This window comes from Schistosoma mansoni, chromosome W (genome assembly GCF_000237925.1).
Source record: "Schistosoma mansoni strain Puerto Rico chromosome W, complete genome".
NCBI classification, from domain to species: Eukaryota; Metazoa; Platyhelminthes; class Trematoda; order Strigeidida; family Schistosomatidae; genus Schistosoma; species Schistosoma mansoni.
Window position 1 is genome coordinate 54549404 of NC_031502.1, and position 27091 is coordinate 54576494.

Genomic DNA, 27091 nt, shown 5'->3' on the forward strand with positions numbered 1-27091 from the left:
AGCAGTAGTAGTAGTATTAGGCAAACTAATCCAACCGCCTAAACTAGGTGACCATGAGTTTAATTGACCAGTTATATTTTCCAACAGAATAACATGATTGGATAATTTACATAGAAAATTTAAAAATATATCCGAATCTAACATATAACTATAATCTGTACAAAAGTAAAAAGCAAATGTATACTTGGTTAATATTATTACTATTACTACATGGAATTACTTCTATATATTAAAACATTAACTTTCATCGGCATCAGTTTGTAAATGTCCGCGCTTTAACCGGGGTGGTTGATACGGAACATCCAACTAGAGGAGTTGAAAAATCCTGATTCCAAACCAATGGTGCACATGGACTCCAGTATCCTGAGGGAACAAATGGTGTATGAATCAATCGTAGGTCACCGGCTACCATGGGATTGCATCTCCTTACGATGCTCCACTGCCTTGTGGATCAGATCTTTCGGTCAAAGGCTCCGAGTGGGGCCCCCTAAGAAAACCACCTGTTTCAGTTTGAGCATCTGGGCAGTATCATATTCCTCACACAAATCAAATGAGATTTGTGTGGCGCATATATATCTGGTTCCCCTTTGTGCCAATATTTATGAGTTTAAATAAATAAATAAAGAGCAATAACTGGATCCTGACTCTGAGTTAGTAGTTATCAGGAACTATCCTTTTTTTAATGCTTCTACTCTAACTGGCATCATTTTATGATGAAACTTATTTTAAAGATGCTTTTAATATTATGCTTTTTGGATTGTACGATAATGCTATAAAGATCATACGTTTCTTGTGGACCCATTGGAATGTCAGTTATAGAACCAATGCAAATAGTCAATACTTTATGATCAGAATTACGATTGTCTTTGGAATACTAACTTTCATAAATCTTGAATAAAGATATTCTTAGCGAATCCTTATGCTGTAGTTCGATCAGTGGTAATCACAAGAATTTCACCTAAAGCAACTAACACTAACATCATAGAGATTAATAAATAGAAACAAATGTATAAACGTTTGAATAAGTCAACGACATTTTACGTTACAGCTATACAAAAAGGTTAGTGTAGTAACACGTTTTAATTACGCACTTTCAGATCAAGGGAACAGAATAAACAATATTTTCATAACTTTCAAAATTATAAATAACTTCGGCCACGTATTACGTATGCCTGAACACCGTTTACCACGACAAGCAATGCTGATTAGTATTGGAGATGGTTAGAAGAAAGTTAGAGGTAGCCAAACAAAAACGTGGCATCAGTCCATAAAGTCACTAACTTCTGGTCTGAGCTATACAAACAACTTGATTGGGTAAGCGCCACTATCGTAAACAGTGTTCGGAGACTCTGGGTGACGCGGCTCAGAATCCGTCACAATAAAATAGGTGTATACACTCACTGTCTTTCCTTAAACTGCAAGATTAAAATTGCTTTATATCTTTCTTTCTTCTTGTATTATATCCTTATACGCAATCCTTCTCTTATATATTACCACCATTGAATTGACTACTTCTGTGAATTCGGTGTTCATCTTGTTGTGCTAATGAGGTGTGGCAACTTGTACCGCTGCATATATGTGCCTGGTACTACGTTGTAGCTGACTGACTATAAATAACTAGTTAGGGAGCATGATCTACTTCAAGCCTGCAGAGAGAGCATATATTCACATCAAATTGGGAGAGATACCTTGCTTACGACTACCGACTAACAAGAAACGTGAGTGCGATGGAGGTCTTATTGATTACCTTCATTTATTTGACAATTGAATCTCATATCGTTCAGCTCGTGCATGTACTATCGAACTTGAAGCAAAACGTCCTATCCTAATCGAGTTCATTAATTAATCAACCCATGATATTACGGATTATATTATTTCTCGAATAAACATTGTTGTATCTCGAATACCTCTATATGCATAGTCTCATTTATCTATTTGAATTCGTTTTCCAGTTACACATAAGCATCTTAACCAGTTTTTATGTGGCTGGATTTCGAAAGTCGTCATCCAGAAGATGCAGATGTTTATTAACAGTTGTCTACGCAAGATACTTCGGATCCGTTGGTCAGACACTATCAGCAACAACCTACTATGAGAGAGAACAAACCAGATTTCAGCGGAAGAAATCTGAAGGAAGCGCTAGATATGGATAGGACATACATTGAGGATATCACCCAACTGCGTCACAAGACAAGCCCTCAAATGGAATCCTGAAGGCCAAACGGAAAGAGGAAGATCAAAGAACACATTTCGCCGAGAAATGGAGACAGACATGTGAAGAATGAACAAAAATTGGATAGAACTAGAAAGGAAGGCTCAGAACAGAGTGGGTTGTAGAATGCTGGTCGGCGGCTTATGCTCCATTGAGAGTAACAGGCGTAAGTAATATGGCTGGATTTGGTTAGGAATTTTTCAAAATAATAAGTGCTCATTCATATACTACATAATTCTACCTTTCAATTAAAACTTACCACAAAGAATAACATTATAAATTAATTCATTGAAACACGTGAATTGAATTGAAAATTCTGCAATAATTTCTAAGATATCACAAAATGTTGATAATGGAAACTAAAATTCAAAAAAAAAACAAAGAAATACACAGTAATTTTATGGAGTAACAGAAGTATACGAATAATCGAATAGAAGTCGTTATAGATTGATCTCAATTGTGACAACATTTAACATCAAAGTAATGGGTTTAGTAATTATATGTTCGCCACGAGACATGAATGTCTCGAGTTCAATCTTCACTAAAATTACGAATGTATATTGACTGAAATTTTATATGTAGATCGATACTAAAGCACTGATTTGAGTATAACGCGTTCATGTAGACATCTAAAGATTCTGGTTTCTCTCCTTGGTTGTCAAGTCCGTTAGTTAAGTGAAGTTACACCTGTTACACCTCGTGGAATAGAAATCATTGACCAGGAATATCTAACCAACTCTTTCCTGAGCTCTACTTTCCAGTCGTCGCCAAGTGCTGTCCATTCTTTTAATGTCTGCCTCCAATTCTCGGCACGATGTGTTCTTGGATCTTTCTCTTTTCCTTTCGCCTTTAGGATTACAACTTAGGGTTCGCCTCGTGATATAGTTTGATGATTTCTGTAATATATCTCCTAACCACCTCCAGCATCTTGATTGGTTGGTTTTTTCTTAGCTACAGTTGGTGGTTGCTGATGATGTCTGCCCAATGGATCTGAAGTATCTCCTATAGATAATTGTTTTGAGTTCCATATATTGTTCAACTGTAGGTATGCTGCTATTGCTTTGTCGATCCTTGCCTTCAAATCTGCATCAGATTCTCCTTGTCTATCAATGATACTGCCCAAGTACATAATACCTTTCATCTCTTCCAGAGGTTCTGCATCAAGTGTCAACTGATCGCTGTTCACTGTGTTGTATATCAGAATCTTGATTTTCTCCCTTGGTGGGTTGCTATGTCACAGAGCAAGCAAATGAACTGAAGATTTATTTTACATAACTGTATTGGTTATCGGTAATTATTTTTTATTTGAATATAAATCAAATTACACGCTCTACACAGGCAATTATTCATAATTAGGGAATAGTGAACAACTGTTTCAATGTAACACTAAGCTTTCTAGTAGTTGAAACTTATAACTTGAAGCTGGTGAACGAGTAGTCCATCAATCTCCTGAAATCTCCATCAACTTCGTATATTATATATAGTCATTATCTATTACTGTCGGTAATTACTTTTGCATTTAAAACTTGTTTGAACTGTACAGGTCACGATTACTCAATCACAATTCGGGTACACTATTTTAGATTAGTCACCACTAGTGAGCATATCATTACTTTATTGTGCAGTTTATATGTTCACAATTTATTAGATCAAAAGTCTATGCAGTCACGAACAGCTACCATATAAAATAGTCTGTGTCTAGCTTTCAAGTGACGTTAGTCGTCAATCAATTTTACTCACAGGATACAACAAAATTAATTTTGTGATATAAATGGATAGACTGGTCATTGAAGTCAATTCTTATTTGGATGATATCATTCAACAACACCCCACCCTGCCACGAGAAGTCAGTGAGTAGGATTTCACTGGCAGAGGCTATATACGCTTGGCCATGTGAGAGCATTTCGAGAGGGAGAGCGGACTCTCCCTACTCTCAGTCGTACTAGGGCATTTGAGGGCGTTGGAGAGACTGATAAAATCGATATTACTATGACCTGTTAGAAGAGTTCCCACAACAACATTTATTACCGAAATCTTTATTACATTCCAATAGTATTGTAAACCTTGAAAAGTGGCAATACTATATAATACATACCTATTTCTATTGGGTACTTCATTTATAACAATATTATATACACTATAATGATAATTTATATAAATATCTTTTCCTGAGAAATAAGAACTCTCATGTAAGTTACATCACGTCTGTTGACCGGATATTTTGTGGTATCCTCGTTAACCAGTAAGCAACTGGTCAATAAAGCGTGTTGGCTATCAAACATGTCAAATACTGTATCCAAATTAATGTACTTCATAAGACTATCACAACAGCTGAATCCACAACTGGGAACAAATACAAAATTCAATTGTTTGTAGCGAGAAAAAACGTACTTCATTAAACAGATAAATAAATAACTTACAGATTTTGTGACTTTTGATACCGTGTCCATATTTGCCGACTTAGAGGAATGAATTTTTAATAGATCGTAGATTTCTTGATCAAGTTTTTTCAACATAGACGAATACCATTTACATAGTCGAGGATGAGGGACTAAAGAAGACAGATGTGAAAAGGAAATAATACATATTACAATGGAACGACAGAGAAACAATCAATAAATCACAAACACCATAAAACATCAGATTCTTCCAGGACTTTATATCCCAACATTGTTTACAAAAAATACCAGTCAAAGTCAAACCCATAACATCCAGGTTTCATCAGTAACAGTAATTTTAAACTGTACACAATTTGCCCAATAGAGTACTCACTATGTTATACATAATCACGGTTAGTGCTGGGTTACTACTCTGGATACAAAGCGAGACAAGTGGTTTTCTGAGTGGACGAACACGCTTGAGTATTCGACCTAAAGGCCTAATCTACCAGGTAATGACGCAGCACAAGAAGATATGATCCAAAGACTACAGTCGGTTTGCACCCAACTCATTCCCTCAGTATCATGCTCCCTAATGGTTTAAATCGCGTAGTTGAAACAAATATGTCCGGATTATTCATTTGGTGTGTTACATTATTCATGCCTAAATTATAATCATGTGATTATTCTCTGTTAAAAATATCTTACCTAAAGAAGTTTTATAACATTAAATTTTGAGAGAATATTACTTTATATTGTGATCGGTCGGTCAGCTGTGGTGTGGTCTACTTATATCTATATAAGTAGTATATGGTGTTGGTCAGACATAGAATGTATTTTACCAGAAGACCGATGTGCAAAGAACTGAAATGAAGCGCAATCGTTTGGAAAATGCATGAGCAATGAAATTAGAGAAGAAACAGAGAAGATTGAAACAATTGGTTGTTAATTTGCAAATTGACTGTTCATTGTTTGGTTATCAGAATTTACTGAGATAGTCTGTAATTTTTGCTTAAATACATTCGATTGTCCCCAACCAGTGTTTTGTTCACTACACAGCTACAACGTAGAACCAGGCACATATTTGCATCGGTCAAAGTTGCCATAACTCGTTAGCACAACAAGATGAACACCAGATTCATAGAAGTTAATTCAGTAGTGGTAATATATAAAAGATAGGTTGTATATAAGGATATAGTATAGGAAGGAGGAAAGTTATGAAGCAATTTAATCTCAAGGTTTAAGGGAAGATAAAGAGTGTATACACCTACGACATTGTGATCGATTCTGAGCCATGTCACACAGAGTCTCCAACCATTGGTTACGATAGTCGCAAGGACCCCAACCAAGTAGTCTGCATCTACCAACATGGCTCAGACTAGAAGTTAGTGACTTCAAGCACTGATGCCACGTTTTGGTTTGACCGCCCCTAACTTTCTTCCAACCATCCCCTATACTATTCAGCATAGCACGTCGTGGTAAACGGTGTTCATGCATACGTAACACGTGGCCTAATCATCTAAGTCGATGAAGATTATGACCTCATCGACTGATTTACCATCATTCCCTAATACCCTGAGTCTAACCTCACTATCACTTACCTGGTGATCCCAGCAGATGTGAGCAATATTTCTAAGATATCTGTGGTCAAATACTAGTAACTTGCGAGTATCTTCTACTCTTAATGGCCATGTTGCTTTAAAGACATTTCTCCCATTAGATATTACATTCGCATGACTTGATCACTAATATGTCAATTACCTGACATAACATTTCCACCTAAATATGCATTATATTCACAAGATTTAGTTTACCACATTGTTGGTAACTTGACATTTTGCAACGAATTTTCCCACTTATCTAAATGACGTTTCAAATCGAGTGGAAGGCAGTGTGGATGTATTTAGACCGTATCACTATCTTAACTTATAATATGGCCTCATTTCATTTATGAATGTGTTATTTGATTAGCATTATACAACAAACATGAATTTATAACTATAGAGCCTGATGGTGCAGTCAGTGATAACAATCGATTGCACCAATATTCCTTGTTTCAGTAGAGAAACAAAATATGGACCACGGTAGTAGGGTGAGGAATTCTCCTTGGTGCACATGTGCCCAAGAGCACTGAAAAGTAGGAATCATTAATTTCCTTAAAAATGAAGGATTAACAAATTAAAGACAGGTGACGGGCTAAGTAATAACAAGTTAACATCGTATGTAAGACTGAATTAAAAATAAGGTGACCTGCAGATATTGTTGACTCTGTTTTGCAGACAGTTTGACATCATTTTTTCCTCACTTAGGGGCGGCCGAAACAAAACGCAGCATCAGTCCATAAAGTCACTAACTTCTGATCTGAGCCATGTTGGGTAGTTACAGACTACTTGATTGGGTCTGAGCACTATCGTAAACAGTGTTTGGAGACTCTAGGTGACGCGGCTCGGAATCCGTCACAATAGTGTAGGTGTATACACTCTCTCTTACCTTAAACTGAAAGGTTAAAATTGTTTTAGATTTTTATCTCGAACTAATTCTTTCTCCATGTATCATATCCATATATGCAATCTTTCTTTTATATATTACTATCATTAAATTAATTGCTTTCATATATTTAGTGTTCATCTTGTTGTGCTAATGAGGTGTGGCAACTTGTACCGATGCATATATGTGCCTGGTTCTACAATGTAGCTATTTTTTTTTCTCCCCCCCTCGTCCTACTTTAGTAAGTTACGATACACTACTTAGTATTAGTTAGTAGTATGATTATATACAAATACTTAAGAGACCCGAGAACACGACGTTGATGTTTTTGTCACAACGAAAACTTATTCATTTGTATTCTGCTCTTCATATTTCAGTCTTCTGTTTTAACTTTCCTTCAACTCCTTTCTATTATCCTATAGTCTTCCTTAAGTAAGCTACGTCAAAATAGAGCTTAATTGACTTTTATTAATCAAGAATTATTCCATTTAATACAACCACACATTGTGACTGATTAGTAGTAAGGGTTGTCATTTTAATACTCACTCAATAAACTCAAGGATACACTGCTTGTTAGACTATTGGTTAAAGGTGTAACTACTCCCCAGATATCTCACAATTTAAAATTTATATATTTTCAGTATTTATCACCAGAATAACGTATTTGCAGAGAAGTTTAGTTAGTAAGCTTGACTCAATAGACAGGTTAAAATCCTACAAGTGATTTTACAAACTCAATTCTAAATCCCAATGTGTTCTAGCTTTTTCTCCAGTGGGATCTAAACTTAAATGAAAATAATTACGGTTAGTCAATCAAAAGAAGACTGATGAGACAGTCAATAGATGACGATCAACAGTGACGTAAAGAGCAAGTGCATTTCATCGACAAAGAAATGATCCAATTTCTTAAGAGGTAAACCTATATATATATGAGTATTTGTGCATTTTATTCGGTAGCCCAATATACTTTCTCGCTTAAGTAGTCAGTTGGGAGTCAGAGCGTAACACACTGTGTATCATTATTAGTTTTCGGACGCCGCCCAACACAACAACAATTCGTCGATTTCGTTGGATGGAGAATACTAGTGGGCGGTCTATGTACCTTCATGAGACGTAACAGGCGTAAGTAAGTATTGAGATAAGCTCAGTAGAAAAATTCAGACGATTATGAAAAAGTTCACTACCCAACAAATATTGATCAATTATATCATAAAAATAAGTACGACAAGAACACAAATTATTTAATGAAATACTTGTGTCTTCTTTCGGTATTTTTAGAAAGGATGACAAAATCAACACCGAAAATTCAATTTGTCGACCACATCTACTAACGACCTTAAGTAATTAAAGAGTATATTTTCTGGGAACTGAATACTTATGGAATTGGAACTATAATACAAATGAAATATACCAGGTATAACAAACTTATTGTTCAGAATGATAAGACGTTACACAAATAATAAATAAATATAGGCAAAGTTGTTATTATTAATTTTTATTTAAACACAAATATTGGTACAAAGGGGCACCAGATAAATATGCGCCACACAAATCTCATTTGATTTGTGTGAGGGCTGTGATACTGCTCAGGCACCCAAACTGAAGTAGGTGGTCTTCTAAGGGGGCCACACCCGGAGCCTTTGACCTAAAGGTCTGATCCACAATGCAGTGGAGCATCGTGAGGAGATGCAGTCCCATGGTAGCTAGTGACCAACGATTGATTCATACACCATTTGTTCCCTCAGGATACCGGAGCCCATGTGCACCATTGGTTTGGAATCAGGGTTTTCCAACTTCCCTAGGTGGACGTGCCGTGTCCACCAACCCGGTTAGAGCGCCGGACATTCGCTTTTCGTCCTCTCAATTTCGTAAACAACACGTAAACGACAGATAACGATAGAGATACATTACAGACAGCGGAATACAAAATCACCGTTTTTATTTACAAATTCCCTGGAAAAATAATGCACATCACTAAAAATGCATTGTGACAGTTAACCTATACTCGCATTTGGTATTGACCAAAAATGATCACTATCATGTTATGAGAAACAAACTGAAAATTTGTAATATAACCAGTATTCTGCTGAATTTTCTCATCTATGATCAAGCATTCAGACTATCAATAGCTAAACAATGGGATCGTTGTTTCACATGATCGATTAGACTGTCTGTCTGCAGTTAATAGGAATAGTAACATTGACCAAATAAAAAATCAGGTTGAGAACAGCGGTTAAACAAGGAAACCTAATAAAATAGTCTATTTAATTAATCATGAGAATGAATTTGGGAAGTGAAGGCAATGAAATTGTGGTTTCCAACAAAGAAATGTCACATTATATGTAGAACCGAGATATCCCCATAAGTAGTAGAAGAATGTTATAAAATTAAAAAAATAACTGTAAAATCATTAGTTCGTATTATCATATCAACTTACCTAAAGAATGAAATGTAAACATACATTCCAGTATGATATGAGGCAGAAGTGAATGTAAATGATCAAGTAAACACCTTGATTTAAGCCAATCAAGTATAGTTTCTGCTTCTGATAATGCATCATTTCTAGCTAGTAATTATGTATTTATAAAATGATAGAGAAATAAAAAAAGAGATCAGTAATGATTGTAGTAACAGTAGTAGTCGGTGCTTGATAGATGAACAAAACACTACAGTTATATACACTAGAAGTAACATGGATAGAATCATGAAGTTGTTAGGTATGAAGTCGCCAAATTTAAGTGAGACTGCAAACGTTCCGTAATTCATAAATCGACTAAATTGTCTACTGATGCGAGAAAAATACATAATGTACTTCGGTAACCAAGTCCAGATTTAGTTAATCAAACTCGAGTTCTGTTGTGTACAGGTTACTCGGCTAACCAAAAACTGAAGTAGACAGAGCGCGATGTGGAACTTATAAATTATTAATTGAAACCGGAGTTCATCAACTATGCCTTCATTACCCCAAATTTTTAACAAGGTGAATTATAATGATACTATAATGTGTCCTGTGATTTAATAATGTCAAACGATAGGATACCAAGCGAAATATGATTTCTATTCCTAAGAACCTTAAATCACAATGAGGTATGGAATATCGGAAGAAAAGGCTTATCTATAACTTAGAAGAAATAATACTATAATTATATTTGAGCAACGTAAAATAACAATGAAGAAATGACCAAATAGTCTGAGCTGGTTAGTTTAACAACAGGATAGATCATTCCGACTACATAGTAGGAAGCTTACAAAAATCTGAAACAAAAAATGTTTACTTCATAGACTAAATGCTGTAGAGACCCAAAAAATCCTTTGCAAAAAGATCAAAGGGGCCCTGGAAACTCTGAGAAACATCTCATTAGCACTGAATAAAAGTTTCTAAGAAACATCTAGAAAGTGAAAAGTCATGTGTCACATTTCTGGTTGGAATATTACCTATCCTGAAACTGTGTTTCGGAGGCTTACAGAACTTTCCAGAAGTCCAAGGTCATCTGAAATGCTATAAATAACCTAGATTCTCTATACATAAACTAACCTTGGAGGAAAGCGTTTTTTCCCATATTTCGCGCCTTTTTCTCATGTTCAAGTTGCCGTGTAGATTTAGCTTAGGAGTTACTAGGAGAGCTTAGGAAACCGATCCAAGCGTTCAAATAGAAGATTTACCACTGATGACCTAAACTATTGATTTCTACTGAAGTCACCTAATTATCAGCGCCCTTATCCGAAAATAGATTGTAATGTTATTCAAATTTATAACTCAAATTGAGTGCATCAACCACACAATTACTTCTTTAATTTTTATCACATCACTTACAGCATGCATCTAACCAATTAGTTTTCGGACGAACCGACTTAACGTCATCATGAGATGATGGAGAAGTTTCATCATAAACATCAAAATATATATCACCATCGTCGTCATCATCATCATCACTTTGGACTTCTAATGTTTGGTGTTGATGACTTTCTCTAGCTGTGATTTGAAAATAAAAATATAAGATCATGTTTCTTTTTCCTCAACGAATCAAACATAATTAATAATAATTTTAACATAACCGATTGTATGCATAGTCAGCCAGTTACAACGTAGAACTTCGTACGTACGTACATCAGTTCGAGTCGCCATACCACATTAGCACAGAGATGCAGTTGTCGATTCAAATCCCATAGTGGTAGAGGTAGTATGAGTATACGCAATAATCGGAAAGATTAGGGTTTCAAGATATTATTCAAGGAGTATAATACAGTGAAATAAATTTGAAAAGAGAAAAAAGAGAGACACGAAGAATTCAGACGTTTAGAATTTGGTAAAACACAAAGAGTGGATGCACCTTAGCCATCGCAAACGATTTTGAGCCATGTCATTCAAGGTCTCTAACCATCGATTGCTATCATTTCACGGACCTCAACCAGGTCGTCTACACCTACCAACATGGCTCAGTCCACTTGTCAGTGACTTCATGGATTTGTGCCACGTTTTGGTCTGGCCACCCCTAGCTTTCTTCAAACTTACTCCTACACCATAAAACACCACACGTCGGGGCAGTCGGTGGTTGGGCATACGTAACACGTGTCCCAGCCATTTCAACTGATGAAGTTTCACTATTTTATCAATCGATTTACCATCCTTACCTGGTACCGGTTTCCTAACAACTGCATTACTTACCTGGTGGTCCCAGGATATACGAGCAATGCTTCGAAGACATCTATGATCGAATACTAGCAATCTACGAATATCCTCTACTCTTCCCGACCATGTTTCACTGCCATAAAGTAGGACATAAATTATAAATTGACTGATGAAGCTATTAATCTCAATTCGTTCGGAGGCATGTCCATCGAATTGTTTAGTCGGTCTTTACACAACTTCTTTTGTACAAAACAAGCACACTAACATTTATATAAAACGGAAAAAAAAAATTAACTAAACAAAAACAGACCGGAATAATATACCCTTCAAAATGCACTCATTAAATCGATGCAAAATATAATCCAAATCATAGTAACAATCAATGGGCCAATCTTTAAATTTTAATCCATTAATTAACTGGATTGAATTATGATTCCATGCATTTAATAGTGGCTTATTTTCATCCACTGATGCTTCTTCTTCTTCTTCTATTATCTCATTACTGTTATTAATATTGAATTTGTTGAATACTTCTTCATATAACATTTGTACTGGTAAACAAATTAAACGATCATAACGAAGTTGTAATTCAATATACAATTCATTGAACATTGAATTAATCAATAGTAAACAATCATTGAATTCATAATGTTTATAAACAAGTAGATTAGCAATAATCACAGCTAAACGATGTATTAAAGAAATAGGATTTGGTAAACCAAAAGTAGAAGCGAATTTTTGTCTCTAGAATTTCAGAGAGAAACAAATGAAAGTAAATATTAAAATTTTAGAGTATAATTACAATCAAATGGATCTGTTCATTTGCGTTTTTTCTTATTGTTTGGAAAAAAAAGATAATTCACTGTGATTCCTTGGTTAAACATATGCTCATGCACTCTGTTATCTGAGTAACACATTCTTGAGTTGATTGATTTCGTTACTTAAACAGCATCTATTTACCAAATGACTTTTATTCTGTGTATCTAACCCCCACTAGATGAAATACACGAAAGTGTGATTTGATTAAACTCCCTAAGATATCTGACAACAGAGTTAAGTTTCTTGTATGTGTGTTAAAGAATTAATAAACAGCCGTAATTGATTCATGAATGGAAGCAGCGGTTCAGTCGAGTCGTTTTAAGATAGAAAGTTTTTCAAGAAAGTTGAAGAAATGAAAAGCAGTCGATTTCAGGTATAAAGATGAAGTTATACTGTAGTGAACAAAACACCACTGGGGACAATCGAATGTATTTTGAGCACAAATTACAGACTATCTCACTAAATCTTGATAACCATACAATGAACAGTTAATTTGCGAAATAACAATCAATTGTCTCAATCTTGATTGTTCCTTCTGCAAATGTCTGTCCGTTTTCTCTGATTATTAATGTTCATGCATTTTCGAACCGATAGCGCTTCATTCCTGTTCGTTCCTTATCGATCTTCTGCCAAAATACATTCTATGTCTGACCATCACCATACACTACTTATATAGATATAAGTAGACCACACTACAATACTACTGAGTATACATTAGGGAATAACAATAAATAAGACGTTTTACATCAATCATCAACATTTGTAGAGAAATTGGCTTCTCACAAACAGAAGGAAGATAACTTCTAGTAAGATTGGTTTCTTTAAACATTTATGAAAAGATAGAGAATCAATTAAGAAAACTTTATTTTGTAAACCATCTCCTGTCTTCAAGTAAATAACATAAATAATTTGTTCAGTTTCGTTTCAAAGTTGTTCAGAAGAAAATATTAATCCATAAATTTTCACAGACTTAAGTTATTCATGTTCAAGCATCGAATTAATTAAAGATTATGCTTCCATATAATCGTGTTATAACTTGTGGCCGAGTGGATGCCCAGTTGATGTATGACGTGACAAGACCACCAATCAGATAGCAGCGAATTATCGATTGGAACAGTGGCACACGAAAACCGTATGAGCAGTCTAGAGTACTGATCAGTCCTGCTTCTGCCTAGCCCAGCCAGTCAAGTCCAGAATACCAATAACAGCCTCTGTGGTATGAATCCTCGTATTTCAAACATACTGAGTTTATATACCAAACAGACTGACCACATCGTATCAATAAAATAGAAAATAACATTTGCACAAGATTCAGCCAAATGTGGCTGTGAATGTGCGAGGCAGCAATTAATAGACTAGGGATAACTCAAGAATAGTAAATCGTATAATAATAGTCTATAGGTCAAAATAAAGCTTATAATAAGGGGGACACGAATATGAATAGGTTAGTCATTTAGCTAATATACGATAAAAATCATATGCATAATATTGGTTCATAAATGGATCCCAATTTACTATTCGCTGTTGTCATCGGGACATAACGAATCGCTTATCTAAACAGATTAAAGATTATAATTGTTGATGATTCATCTATAAACATACTTAAATTCAAATTGTTAACATTACGATATATGTGTTGTTACATTGTCACCTAGACGTGATAAACTTACTTACTTACGCCTGGTACTCCCAATGGAGCATAGGCCGCCAACAAGCATTCACCAACCCAAGTCGTGATAAAAGGCTAAAACTATTCTAACAGGATAAATAACAATAATTTTGTACAGTAAATGATAAAGTTCTATGTGTACAATTATCTGTTCCTTGAATTGATGATACTAAAACAACTTGGACCGATGCATATATGTGCCTGGTCCTACTTTGTAGCTGATTGACTGACTAAAGCGCTTAACAAAAAAATTCTATTGGTCAAATCTATCGTATTAATTTTTCTTCTTAGATAATTGAAGGATTTTTTTTCATTATTTATGTTAATAAACTGAATTACATAATACTAACTTACTTCTGAAGAATTCATAATCGGTTGACGTTTCCATATTAATAATTCATGTATTGATAAATCACCAAAAGATAATGTTAATTCATTATGAAGAACTTTATTACAAACACCTTCAGCGTCAGCATCGGGAAAAAGAAACTTCAAGCAAAGCACAATAAGACAAAAGAAAATTCATGATATTATTGAGTGAAAAAATACTAGGCTAAATGTAATACGAAAATGATTTTATACCTAAAAACAAGGTAAGAGGAATAAGTAGTATAGAAGAGTTAGTAGAAATTGTTGGACTTGGCAGTTGGCATCATAAATTAAGTTTAATTTAACAATAACTGTAAACAATAAAGCATTGAACAGTTGATTTATCCTGGTATAAGAATCTACAACAATGTATATCCATGAACTAGCTGCGGTTCGAACTCAAGACCTACCTTCAGGTTAGCCATCCGTTAACAGACCTAGTTGTTAATGATTATTTAACTACGTTGAGTCCATGATTTAAACTAAAAGAATGAATGAATTACTAGTAAACCTCATATTAATTAATGACAGCCCAATATTTCGTCACTCTTCATGATTTGTCATATAGCATGCCCTTTCTTGTAAGTCTTTGATTATCAATTCATGTAAATTTGATTAAGTTATTCAGAAACGCAATGAGAATTAAATCTTAATAGGATAAAATATGGGTACTCTAGGTGTGTTCTTTTTTATTAAAACTGATACACCGGCATGAGCTTTTCAAATGGCTAGCTACTAATATCGAGTGTCGAAGTGACACCTTATCAGGGATACTGTACATAAACACATGATTTCTTGGAGATCATTCGCTTACTTATCTTACCAGTGATGGAGTTCATAACAGTTTCCAACTTAAGTACATTCTCCAGATCTGAAGAGTTTACATTTTTATTCAGTTTTACACTATAATTCAAGTGCTCATTAAATACTTTCAGATTATTAGGGTATCCACTAAGTTTCATGTCAATCAACACCAAGGTTAGAATTTTCAATACAAATGTCAAGACAGTTCTACTGTATGAGGTGGAGACGTGGAGAACTACGAAAGCCATCATCCAGAAGATACAGGTGTTTATTAACAGTTGTCTACGCAGGATACTACGGATCCGTTGGTCAGACACTATCAGCAACAACCTACTGTGGGAGACAACAAACCAGATCCCAGTGGAGGAATAAATCAGGAAGAAGTGCTGGAAGTGGATTGGGCACACTCTAAGGAAATCACCCAAATGCGTCACAAGACAAGCCCTCACATGGAATCCTGAAGGTCAAAGGAGAAGAGGAAGACCAAAGAACACATTACGCCGAGAAATGGAGACAGACATGAGAAGAATGAACAAAAGTTGGATAGAACTAGAAAGGAAGGTCGAGGACAGAGTGGGTTGGAGAAAGCTGGTCGGTGGCCTATGCTCCACTGGGAGTAGCAGGCGTAAGTAAGTAAGTAAGTAAGTAACTAAGTTTCGTGAATTCGAAAATTCTCCAGGACTATTCAAAAGCAATGATTTTTTGATGAATTCTTCTTCGGGCTCCCCAGTTACGAATCCATATATACCTTTGCAACCTTAGACAGAATACTAGGGTATGCATTATAACCGCTGTTTGATGAATTGATCAATGTTAGATACTAAAAATGATGAATTTCACACCGACTAAATCTTAAATACTAACAAAATGGGTCATCGGTAAAGTTAAAAGATCATACAAGCAGATAGTAAGGAATACAACGATCTTACCAATGACTTCAACTTTTACTATAGAACCATATCGATCCACATTAGTTCAATTGCAAACATCGATGGAGTGATCTTGAGCACTAAAGTTATCTCACAGCATAGTTTTTATCTTGAAAAATTATGCTAAATACGCTTGATGTAGTTTGCTTGAATACATTTATGATTTTAGTTCTGTCTCAAGATCCTTCTTGATAAACAGTGAAATTTCAATAACAAACTGGCTATGTTCAATTTTTTTTTGATAGAGAGTAGTTTGCACTATATATGGAGCCCAGTGTTTTACTTATCTACCTAACTAAGCTTAATGATGAGAGACTCGCAGTTTGAAATATATACATTAGTGACAGATATGTGGTAAATTTTTACTTCCATAGTCCGTATCATAGAATGTTGTAGTATTTATCATTGCTATAGCCTGTACTTCTCCCATATAAGTGAGTGAGTGAATGATGTAGTTTATAAACAAAATTTACTTGTAAAAACAAGTTTTTTAAAAAAAAAATACACGAAACGTTTAGAAATACATTTGGATAGTCGAAAAAGTTATTAGTTTATAGGTATAAGCTGGAAGCACCATGAATCTATACATCTCATAGTAGAACATTGAATACAACAAGGCTAAAGTTGATGACTAGAAAAGTGACATGAAGTAATAGTAGCACAATAACTACGCACAGACTTCTTAAATTAGACGTTCGGGAGAGATATATACTCTGAGATATAAACTCACTGGCTAAACTTTAGTAAGTAAAATATAATCTAAAACTTTTGGGACCTAGTGATAGTATACAAAGTCACATGAACGCTAATCTCTAACTTTTTGCTGATAATAAGTCATTGTTAATGACTTCTGTTTTATTTATTAGCTTATAAAATAGAATTCAATAAGACTCCTGTTATAACTTGTGGCCGAGTGGATACCTTGTTAACGTATGACGTGTTAAGACCGCCAATTCGAAAGCAACGAATTATCGATTGGAACAGTGGCACACGAAAACCATACGAGCAGTCTAGAGTACTGATCAGTCCTGCTTCTGCCTAGCCCAGCCAGTCAAGTCCAGAATACCAATAACAGCCTCTGTGGTATGAATCCTCGTATTTCAAACATACTGAGTTTATATACCAAACAGACTGACCACATCGTACCAATAAAATAGGAAATAACATTTGCACAAGATTCAGCCAAATGTGGCTGTGAATAGGGGGAGACAGCAATTAATAGACTAGGGATAACTCAAGAATGGTAAATCGTATAATAATAGTCTATAGGTCAAAATAAAGCTTATAATAAGGGGGACACGAATATGAATAGTTTAGTTATTTAGCTAATATACGATAAAAATTATATGCATAATATTGGTCCATAAATGGATCCCAAAGTTACCATTCACAATTGTTATCGGGACATAACAACTCCACAAAAAATCCTGTAGAATAAATGAAACTATACACTATCACATTTACATTACGATGCTTACTCATTGAAATTTACCAACAAGTATAGGTTTTGAGTAGATGGATATATATAAAGAATTGTAGTTAATGAGTGTACAATCATACCAAAACAAACTTATGATCGATGATATTACCTAAGAAAAACAAATTTATTTTGATAGTTAAGCATACTGTAACTCCACTCTTTGTGTTCTCCCAAATTCTTATCTTCTGAATTCTCCATGTCCCTATCCTTTTTCTCTTTCCAAATTTATTTCACTGTATTATACTTCTTCAATAACATCTTCAAACCCTAATCTTTCACATAATGCTTATACTCTTACTACCTCTACCACCATGGGATTTGAATCGACAACTGCATCTCTGTGCTAATGTGGTATGGCCATTCGAACTGATGTACGTACGTACGAAGTTCTACGTCGTGACTGACTGACTGACTGACTGACTGACTGATTGAAACGCTTCATCTCTTTATCTACCTATCCGGACTGTTAAGTGTGAGGAACTAATTATAGCAATTATGTTTTGAATAACAAAAAAATACATGGACATTCTACTACTTACTAGTAGAAACTGAACAACTGAATCACTTGATAAAACGGAACCTAAAACAAAAATAGTGAATAAAATGGCAACAATAAGAACATAAAACATGCGGGACTATTGATTTGAAACATGGAAAATTCGTGACAAAAACGACAGAAATCCATATAAAACATATGTAATTAGCTTCTAGTGAGAAGCTAGGCGGAACTCTTTGAGTTCATATTGACGCCACGTGTTACGTATGCATGAACACCGTTTACCACGACGTGCTATGCTGAATAGTATAGGGGATGGTTGGTAAAGAGTTAGGGGCGGCCAAACCAAAACGTGGCATCAGTGCTTGAAGTCACTAACTTCTAGTCTGAGCCATGTTGGTAGATGCAGACTACCTGGTTGGGCTCCGCGTAACTATCGTAACCAATGGTTGGAGACTCTGTGTGACATGGCTCAGAATCGATCACAATGGCGTAGGTGTATACACTCTTTAACTTCCCTTAAACCTTGAGATTAAAATTGCTTCATAACGTTCTTCCTTTCTGTACTATATCCTTATATACAATCTTTCTTTTATACATTAACACCACTAAATTAACTATTTCTATGAATCCGGTGTTCATCTTGCTGTGCTAACGAGATATGGCAACTTGAACCGATGCATATGTGTGCCTGGTCCTACGTTGTAGCTGACTGACTGACTGACTCATATTGACGCATTACCTTTTCGATCACTTATGTACAAGGAGGGATTACGCTATAACAAAACAAAATTCAGCTAAATGTATCGCTGTTACAGTTGAAGTCAATATGAAAAAATTTCTACTTTCTCTTGGCTTTTCAGTTCTTTAGCGTTAGAGTTAAAAAGCTATTTGGGGGGGAGACAAAATGCGAATACAGTTAGCAGTTTGATTTAATTGTATCCTTGACTGTATAGTCGTCCAAATATATAACAATTGTAACAATAGATGACAATTCATCGACAAGACAATCGAGCAATGAAATAGCCATATCTTTTCTTTATATAAATATAGTCCAGTTGTTAACTGTATACTAAACGTTAACATGACTTTCAAAGAAAAATTAAGAACATGTGACGAGCAGCCAGATAGATTATTATTCTTCTCCTAGTGTTATCATCAAAGGATTCTAAACCATTTTTTTCTTCAAATAGGGTGAGACTGATTTGATGGGCGAGAACTAAGCCTGATTGTCAGGTTTAAAATTTCATTTGTAACTGAGTGGCCGACGAAATCTCATATCCTCAAGTTCAAGTTTGAGCTTATTTTTTCCACATAATTTGTTTGTGAAAGTTATTCAACACTCATCCTACTAGCTGGTTGTCTTGTCGTCTGTTAATCAGTTTATTTGATGACAATAATTCGATCTAGTAAACAGTAGTTATCAGATGGTCACATTGTTTAACTATGTGTCAACTATCTATCGAAAAAAATTCTTTTAACAATTAAAAACTTACATTATTCATTACGGATCGTCTAAATCATCGTCTATATATAGAAATATTTGAGTACTTGCCTTTTGTACAATGTTGGTGATGGTAAATCAGTTGATGAGGTCATGAATCTTCATCGACTGAGATGGTTGGGCCACGTGCTACGTATGCATGAACACCGTTTACCACGACGTGCTATACTGACTAGTGTAGGGGATAGTTGGAAGAAAGTTAGGGGCGGTCAAACCAAAACGTGGCATCAGTGCTTGAAGTCACTAACTTCTAGTCTGAGCCATGTTGGTAGATGCAGACTACTTGGTTGGGGTCCTTGCGACTATCGTAACCAATGGTTGGAGACTCTGTGTGACATGGCTCAGAATCGATCACAATGTCGTAGGTGTATACACTCTTTATCTTCCCTTAAACCTTGAGATTAAAATTACTTCATATATTACCACCACTAAATTAACTAATTCTATGAATCCGGTGTTCATCTTGTTGTGCTGATGAGATATGGCAACTTTGACCGATGCATATATGTGCCTGGTCCTATGTTGTATCTGACTGACTGACTGACTTTTGTGCAATGATAATCGTGCGTGGATATGAAGCCAATACAACTTAGTAATTAAAGATCAATCTGAATGTAAGAATATTAGACAATGAAAGTTATAAAATCAAACCGTCCAGTCATTTATTTATTTATTTAAACACATACATATTGATACAAAAGGGCACCGGATACATATGCGCCACACAAAATAATGAAAATAGGAAGAGAAAGGATGAAAAAAAGGGGGACTGAAATATACAACCGGAAGACTCTTTCAGTTAAGAAAGTTAGAAGGTTACAGCAGGCTCGCCACTGGCTTCTATTCTGAGCCATATCTGATAACATCTCTAGCCACTGTTGCACCATCCCTTGGACCCCAGCCAGGGAGTCGTGAAGGACCAATAGAAGCTAGCCCTTTGCAGCTTTCTTTCATACCGTCCAGTCAAAGTGTATATATTTCAAGATCAGCCTAACTGTCGTACAATTTCATTAAGGTTATAAGTAAACCATTTGAAAAGTTTATATCAGTAGTTCTGTGTACATATTTAAGTATTTTATAGTTTAAAAACAATATGAATACAATATTAGAAGAAAAATTATTGTAATACAAAACATTGTGCTTACTAGGATTATTTGATGAGATATCAGTCATTTGATGAACAGGTTGTTCACATTTAGAACAACTTTTAAAGAACCGCTGAATTCGTACACCTGAAACAATAAAGTGTAACAACAATCCACCTATTAACAAATCGTCAGTTTGATAGTAGTCATTAACTAATCCGATACGAACAATATCGAATATAATAAATCAAAACATGACTAAATGTCTTCCTACTATGTACCATAATAGAAGTTTATATTTGAGTTTATAATGTTGAAGCTAGTAGTGATCAGATAAAATTATTGACTGTAAGTGAGAACTCAGTCCAGAAGTATAAATCTTCATGGTTGGGTATTTATGAATTTGGTTAACACAGTTCGTAACCGATTTACATTGCCACGGATGCATTATTTTTTCTTACTTTCCATTAGATTTTAAGTACTAATATTATCTCATATTTGATATTGTTTGGTTTGATTTATACCCTTTAAACGCGTTTTCTTTTAGTTTATTACCACCATTGCATGCTACTCGATTCTGTATCACACTGTTTTATAAGAGTCCTGATAGTACGTACTACGACCAAGCTTCTTTGATATAGATGAGGTTCAGACGCGCAACCTATTAGTTAGAAGATGAGTAATGTAAACACAAAGCTACTCAGTTCATTCACTGAACAAAAGCACCTAAAGTTGTTTCTGGTAAAACTTAAAAGGCATCGAAGGTTAAATTGGGAAAGAATAACACGAACAGAGAGTGCGATAACGAGCGATACGTCACCTCAAACACATAGTCTTCTATCAACTTCACTCATATATTGGTATCACTTGATCAATAACACATAAAGTGAAAGGAAGCTGTGATTAGTCAGTAGCTGAGGACAGAACTATTCGGCTACATTAAATACAAGAGGAAATCTTATATGGAAAGTTGATTCCAGTTTCGTTCCAATTATACTCCATTTTTTGTTTGTTTTATATTGTGTTAATTATTTATTTAAACACATAAATATTGTTAAAAGAGTACACCAAATAGATATGCGCCACACAAGTCACTTGATTTGAGAGTGGGCTGCGATACTGCCCGAGTGCCCAGACCGAAACAGGTGGTTTCTTTATGGGGCCACACCCGGAGCCTTCGACCTAAAGGTCTAATCCATAAGGCAATGGAGCATCGTGAGGAGATGCAGTCCCATGATAGCCGGTGACCAACGATTGATTCATACGCCATTTGTTCTCTCAGGATACTGGAGCCCATGTACACCATTAGTTTGGAATCAGGGTTTTCTAACTCCTCTAGGTGAACTTTCCGTGTCCACCAACCCGGTTAAAGCGCCGGACATTCGCTTTTCGTCCTCTAAATTTCGTAAACAGTGATGCCACGAGAAGGCAGTGAGTAGGACTTCCCTGGCAGAGGCTATACACGCGTCGCCATGTGAGAGTATTTGGAGAGGGAGAGCGGACTCTCCCCACCCTTAGCCGTACCAGGGTATTCGAGGGCCGTGTTGTGTTAATAAGCTCTTGTTCTAGCCTATATGTGGTTTCTCATCGTTGGTTGAACAAATGGGGCGAGTATATCATATGATCAAGTACCGTAATTTGTTGAGTCTATTGATCTATCACATACTCTAATGAACTAGTATTTAGCCTTACTAAACTGATTATCTAATATTTAGTATCCAGAGTAGGATTATATCAACTTTAGTATCGATATATTTCATTATTTTTCCAGCATAACAATTGGCCAGTCATAGTCAACGGAAGAGGCCATTTTAAGAATGAACATGTCCGTAAAAGTATCTTGGAACCCATTGCTGTTAATACAAACCCACTATCTCACTACAACAAGCCAACCATCTGAAGTCAATGGTAGTAGAAGCTAGGATTCGGGTTTGTTACTCAATAGTTACCATTCAATTGCTTCAAAATATTAAATCAGATTTTACTTATGTCATCTAGTAAGTTAATAACTCAAATTATACATTTTCTTTTAAACAAATACGAAATGAAAGCATACTCATTTTATCAGCGAATGGATTACTTGCACATAATTGTAATTGACAAATTGGTGCACCTTCCGGTTTTAATGATCTACAAAGTAAAAGTAAAAACAAATGAAAGACGAATTAGGTAGGTCAAAGACTTGGAAAAACAGACATCGAAACAACACTCATTAAAACCAAGTAATTAAAAAAAATTATAATAACTTTTATTTCAATATTTTCATAGTTGAAATCATGAGTCAATTGAAGCTAGACCACCATCGAAAACCTGGAAGCACTGGACGACTGTCTCGTCCTATTGTGGGACGCCTCAGCATTGCGCATCCACGATCCCGCACTCGCGAGATTTGAACCCAGGACCTACCAGTCTCGCGCCGGAGCACTTGGACGTTAGACCACTGAGCCCGCATCTAACGGTGTTAATGTCTAACTTCAACCAATCCACGATGTTTGAGCAACCGTTCACCAATTGTCTTGAGTGAGTTGATATCTCTAAAACAGACATGGTTTAACTCCACTGGTCACTGCTTCCCATTATTTCAATGTTTATTTTTCATAAAAACTCGACAATGTAGTTGTTGCTTACTGATTAGACCGATCATTGATATATATACAAAATACAACTTACTTCCATGACGGTTTCTCAGTGATTGCATGGCTAGGTACTAACGGCCAAGTAGTAGCTAAATTAAACGATCTATTTAACGAGAGAGAAAACGATAATGGTAAAATGTTACATGTATAGAAAAACAGTAACCTTTTATTAGTATTGAACTTCCATATCTTATAAAGTCCATTGTCCAGTAGTCTTCTCAAGCTCCGTTTAGATGAAATCGAAAAAGATGATAGGAGTTAATAAAGCTTCCTGTAGACGTGTTGTCATTTCGCCGGAAACCACTTTAAAGAGTTTATTAAGACTATTAAACAGAATAACCTAATCAATGTATTTAAACGCTACTTCTTGTACTTATCTGAAATAAGGTCCTATGAATATTAGTCATTTTTTGGACGTCCTGTAAATGCCTAAGATGCTGACATTTTGTCGGATGTTAAACCCCTTTCTCTCAATCCCGTATAGTGCAGGTGAGATATCTGTCTGCTAACAAAATGACTAGTAAAATGAACATTAGTTCACTTCGTTCTACCATATGGGTGTGAAACATGGTCTCTAAAAATAGAAGATATTTGTTGGTCACTAGTAATTGATCATAAGTATCTTCAATCCATTGCTCATGTATTTTAGGATCTTCAATTTAGAGATTTCGAGGTTAGACACAGAATACAAGGCGAAGATGCCAAATAGACTGACGTAGTGGAGAATTTTTATCGACTGAGATGGTTGGGACATACCTTACACATGAACATCCACCGACTATGTGCGATGATGGCTGGTGTAGGATTAAACTGGAAGAAAGCTAAGGGGAGCCGAACCAAGATACAGTATCAGTTGGTGAAAACACTGACTGTTAAAATGAACCATGTAGGTAGGTGGAGAGTACATATTATTTCGGTACTCGTTAACTAATTTGAAAATGATCACTATTATTTTAAGTACAAGACTGATGATGCCGACTAAAATGACAGTGAAAGCTACAAAATGAAATCATCCAGCTTAGAGAGTAAAATACAACCAACATTAAAATAAACTTAGTAAGTGAAGGGATTGGGAGGAAATAAATTAATTATCTGAAATAGAAACTTGACTCGTGAGAATCCATTTCAGCATTCAAATAAACAAACAGAAAGATAAAGTGAACAAAATTAACTACAAACTCACAGATTCATTGAAGTCCTTTGTAATAAGTCAAATGAGAATATTAATGAGTTAGTATTCTGATAGTCCACTGTATTTTTAACAATAAAGAAACAAAACCGAGAACGTATGTTTTAGTTATGACGATGACAGACAACAACATAACAACATAACATAAAATTACAAAGATGGAGCCAAATTACGGATTCACTTCTTACGTCTTTACTTATGCCCGTTACCCCTAATGGAGGAGCATAGGCTGCCCACCAGCACTCTTCATCCAACCCCGTCGTGGCTTATAGATATCGGCTCCTCAAGAAAATAGTTTAGTTCGACCATACGAGGGACAGTGGGTTTGTACTGCCGTGTAGTTCTATACTAGGGACTAGACCGTTATTCATTGGTTTCGCCCGATATGTAATATTGGTCAGCACATGAGTAAGCTGGAAGAAGGCTAAGAGTGACTACATAAAGACGTAGTAACAACTATGAAATTGCTGACCGTTGAAAAATCAAGCGGCAGGATGTAAAGTTCCTGCTTAAGGTACGTACACTGGTTTCAATTTACTACCAAGGGGAGACCATCAATCTAAATTTCTAAAACTGAAAATAAAACGAATAAATTATCCAAGCAAATACAAGCACTGGCACTGAGTTGATTTTAACTAGACAGACTATTTAGTAAGTAATACGTATATGTAATGGTTTAAGCTGTTTATTATGGTTAGCGCTTTTTAATAAGGTTGGATGGAGTTGTTAACCTCATGCCCAACCCTTTACCCGGGGTTTGGGACTGGCAGTACCCCAGAAGAGCTACAAGCGGAAAAGAGAGATACTAAGGAACACATTGCGTCGGGAATTGGAAGCAGATATCAAAAGAATGAATAGCGAATGGAAACAACTCTAAAGGATCGCCCAGGACAGAGTTCGATGGAGAATCCTGGTGGGGCGACATATGCTCTTCCACGAGGGGTAACAGGCATAAGTAAGTGAATATAATATACGACACGTTTACAACTTACCTCGTAATGAAGACCATGATGGTAGACGATATATGAATCTGGCTGAAATATCTAACTTTGGAACAGGATAATTCACACTCCAAGGATAACCCTGTACAATAAAAAAGACATCAAAAAATCAGTTCGACAAAACGAACACGTTTTAAAGTACATTTATAAATAATTGAGTTGTTTGAATTCTAGCTTTCAACGAAACCTTGCTTGAATCGCAATAATAAAGTGTTCTAGCTAAATAGATGGATTTCGAAAGTTATTTTAGAAACGTTTCCATGTTGACATACAAAACTTGGAGAATGTTCACCAATTATACATATTATTCAGAAGTCTAGAGTTTAAGGAAGTTTACTTCTGAAGTACCTTCCCCAACATACAGTTAACTGCAATAAATTGTAATGGATGCACAACAAACGTGATGCAGTGAGGCAGATACATTCATCATCCTCTAAATCCCTAACATTATCTTTTTCTATACTTTTCAGTCAACGGATTTTCTGCTTTATCAATTTGCACTACATTTCTTGTTTCCTTTTATTTTCAAAGCTATTGATACTTATATTATTATCACTAGTATTAGTATTACTTGCTCTCCTCAACTGTAAATGTCGCTATCTCACAGTCTTGGTGTGCATAATGTATCACTCTAAGTTAATATTGTTGTGCTAATGAGGTATGGCGACTTGGACCGATGCATATATATGCCTGGTCCTACGTTGTAGTTGAATGGCTGACTGAATCCAAATCCATACCAGTTAGTAGTTTTTCTATGCCCAGGTAATAAAAACAAATACTACCTGGAAATTGACAGAATGTTTAAAACACAACTTACTCACCAATTTAGTAAGGAATATTTCTTTTAACCCACTAAGATGTGTACAGTTCGCTAATATTTCACCTTCAATACGGCAACTAGTAAAATCAATATTTAATGAACCAATACGATTGGAAGTTGACAATGACGATGATACATTGTTGACATTATTATGAAGATAATTCGTATAATCACTTGATTTAAGGCAAGATGAAGCAGCCAAACCAAAATATGAAGGTCCATAATGTTCCACCAAAACTGGTACAGGACTATACTAATGCAAATAATAATACTAATAGTAAAAGACATCAAATTCAAAGGGAAACGTTAAAAATAATCTCCTTCAAAGATAGTCTTTGTTGAGAAGACGAAAAGCGAATGTCCGGCACTTTAACCGGGTTGGTGGACACGGAAAATCCACCTAGGGGAGTTAGAAAACTCTGATTCCCAACCAATGCTCCACATGGGCACCAGTATCCTGAGGTAAAAAATGGCGTATGAATCAACCGTTGGTCAACGGCTACCATGGGACTGCATCTCCTCACGATGCTCCACTGCCTTGTGGATCAGACCTTTAGGTCAAAGGCTCCGGGTGTGGCCCCCT

The 27091-nt window shown here is 35.6% G+C and overlaps 1 protein-coding gene across 1 annotated transcript in view; it reads right to left on the reverse strand.

Annotated features, from left to right (window-relative positions):
* Positions 1-917: 917 nt before the first annotated feature.
* Smp_136510 (hypothetical protein) overlaps positions 918-27091 on the reverse strand; it is a gene marked incomplete at its 3' end in the record, with an annotated part of 33778 nt that continues 7604 nt past the window's right edge. Inside the window, exons 7-17 of the mRNA XM_018790183.1 lie at positions 26510-26756; positions 25680-25770; positions 23533-23587; positions 22919-22992; positions 20923-21009; positions 18317-18357; positions 14550-14684; positions 12031-12451; positions 4633-4763; positions 2472-2571; positions 918-973 (exon numbers count right to left, since the gene is read on the reverse strand). Of these exons, the coding sequence (XP_018655552.1) occupies positions 918-973; positions 2472-2571; positions 4633-4763; positions 12031-12451; positions 14550-14684; positions 18317-18357; positions 20923-21009; positions 22919-22992; positions 23533-23587; positions 25680-25770; positions 26510-26756 (1438 nt within the window). The remainder of the gene's footprint in view (positions 974-2471; positions 2572-4632; positions 4764-12030; positions 12452-14549; positions 14685-18316; positions 18358-20922; positions 21010-22918; positions 22993-23532; positions 23588-25679; positions 25771-26509; positions 26757-27091) is intronic.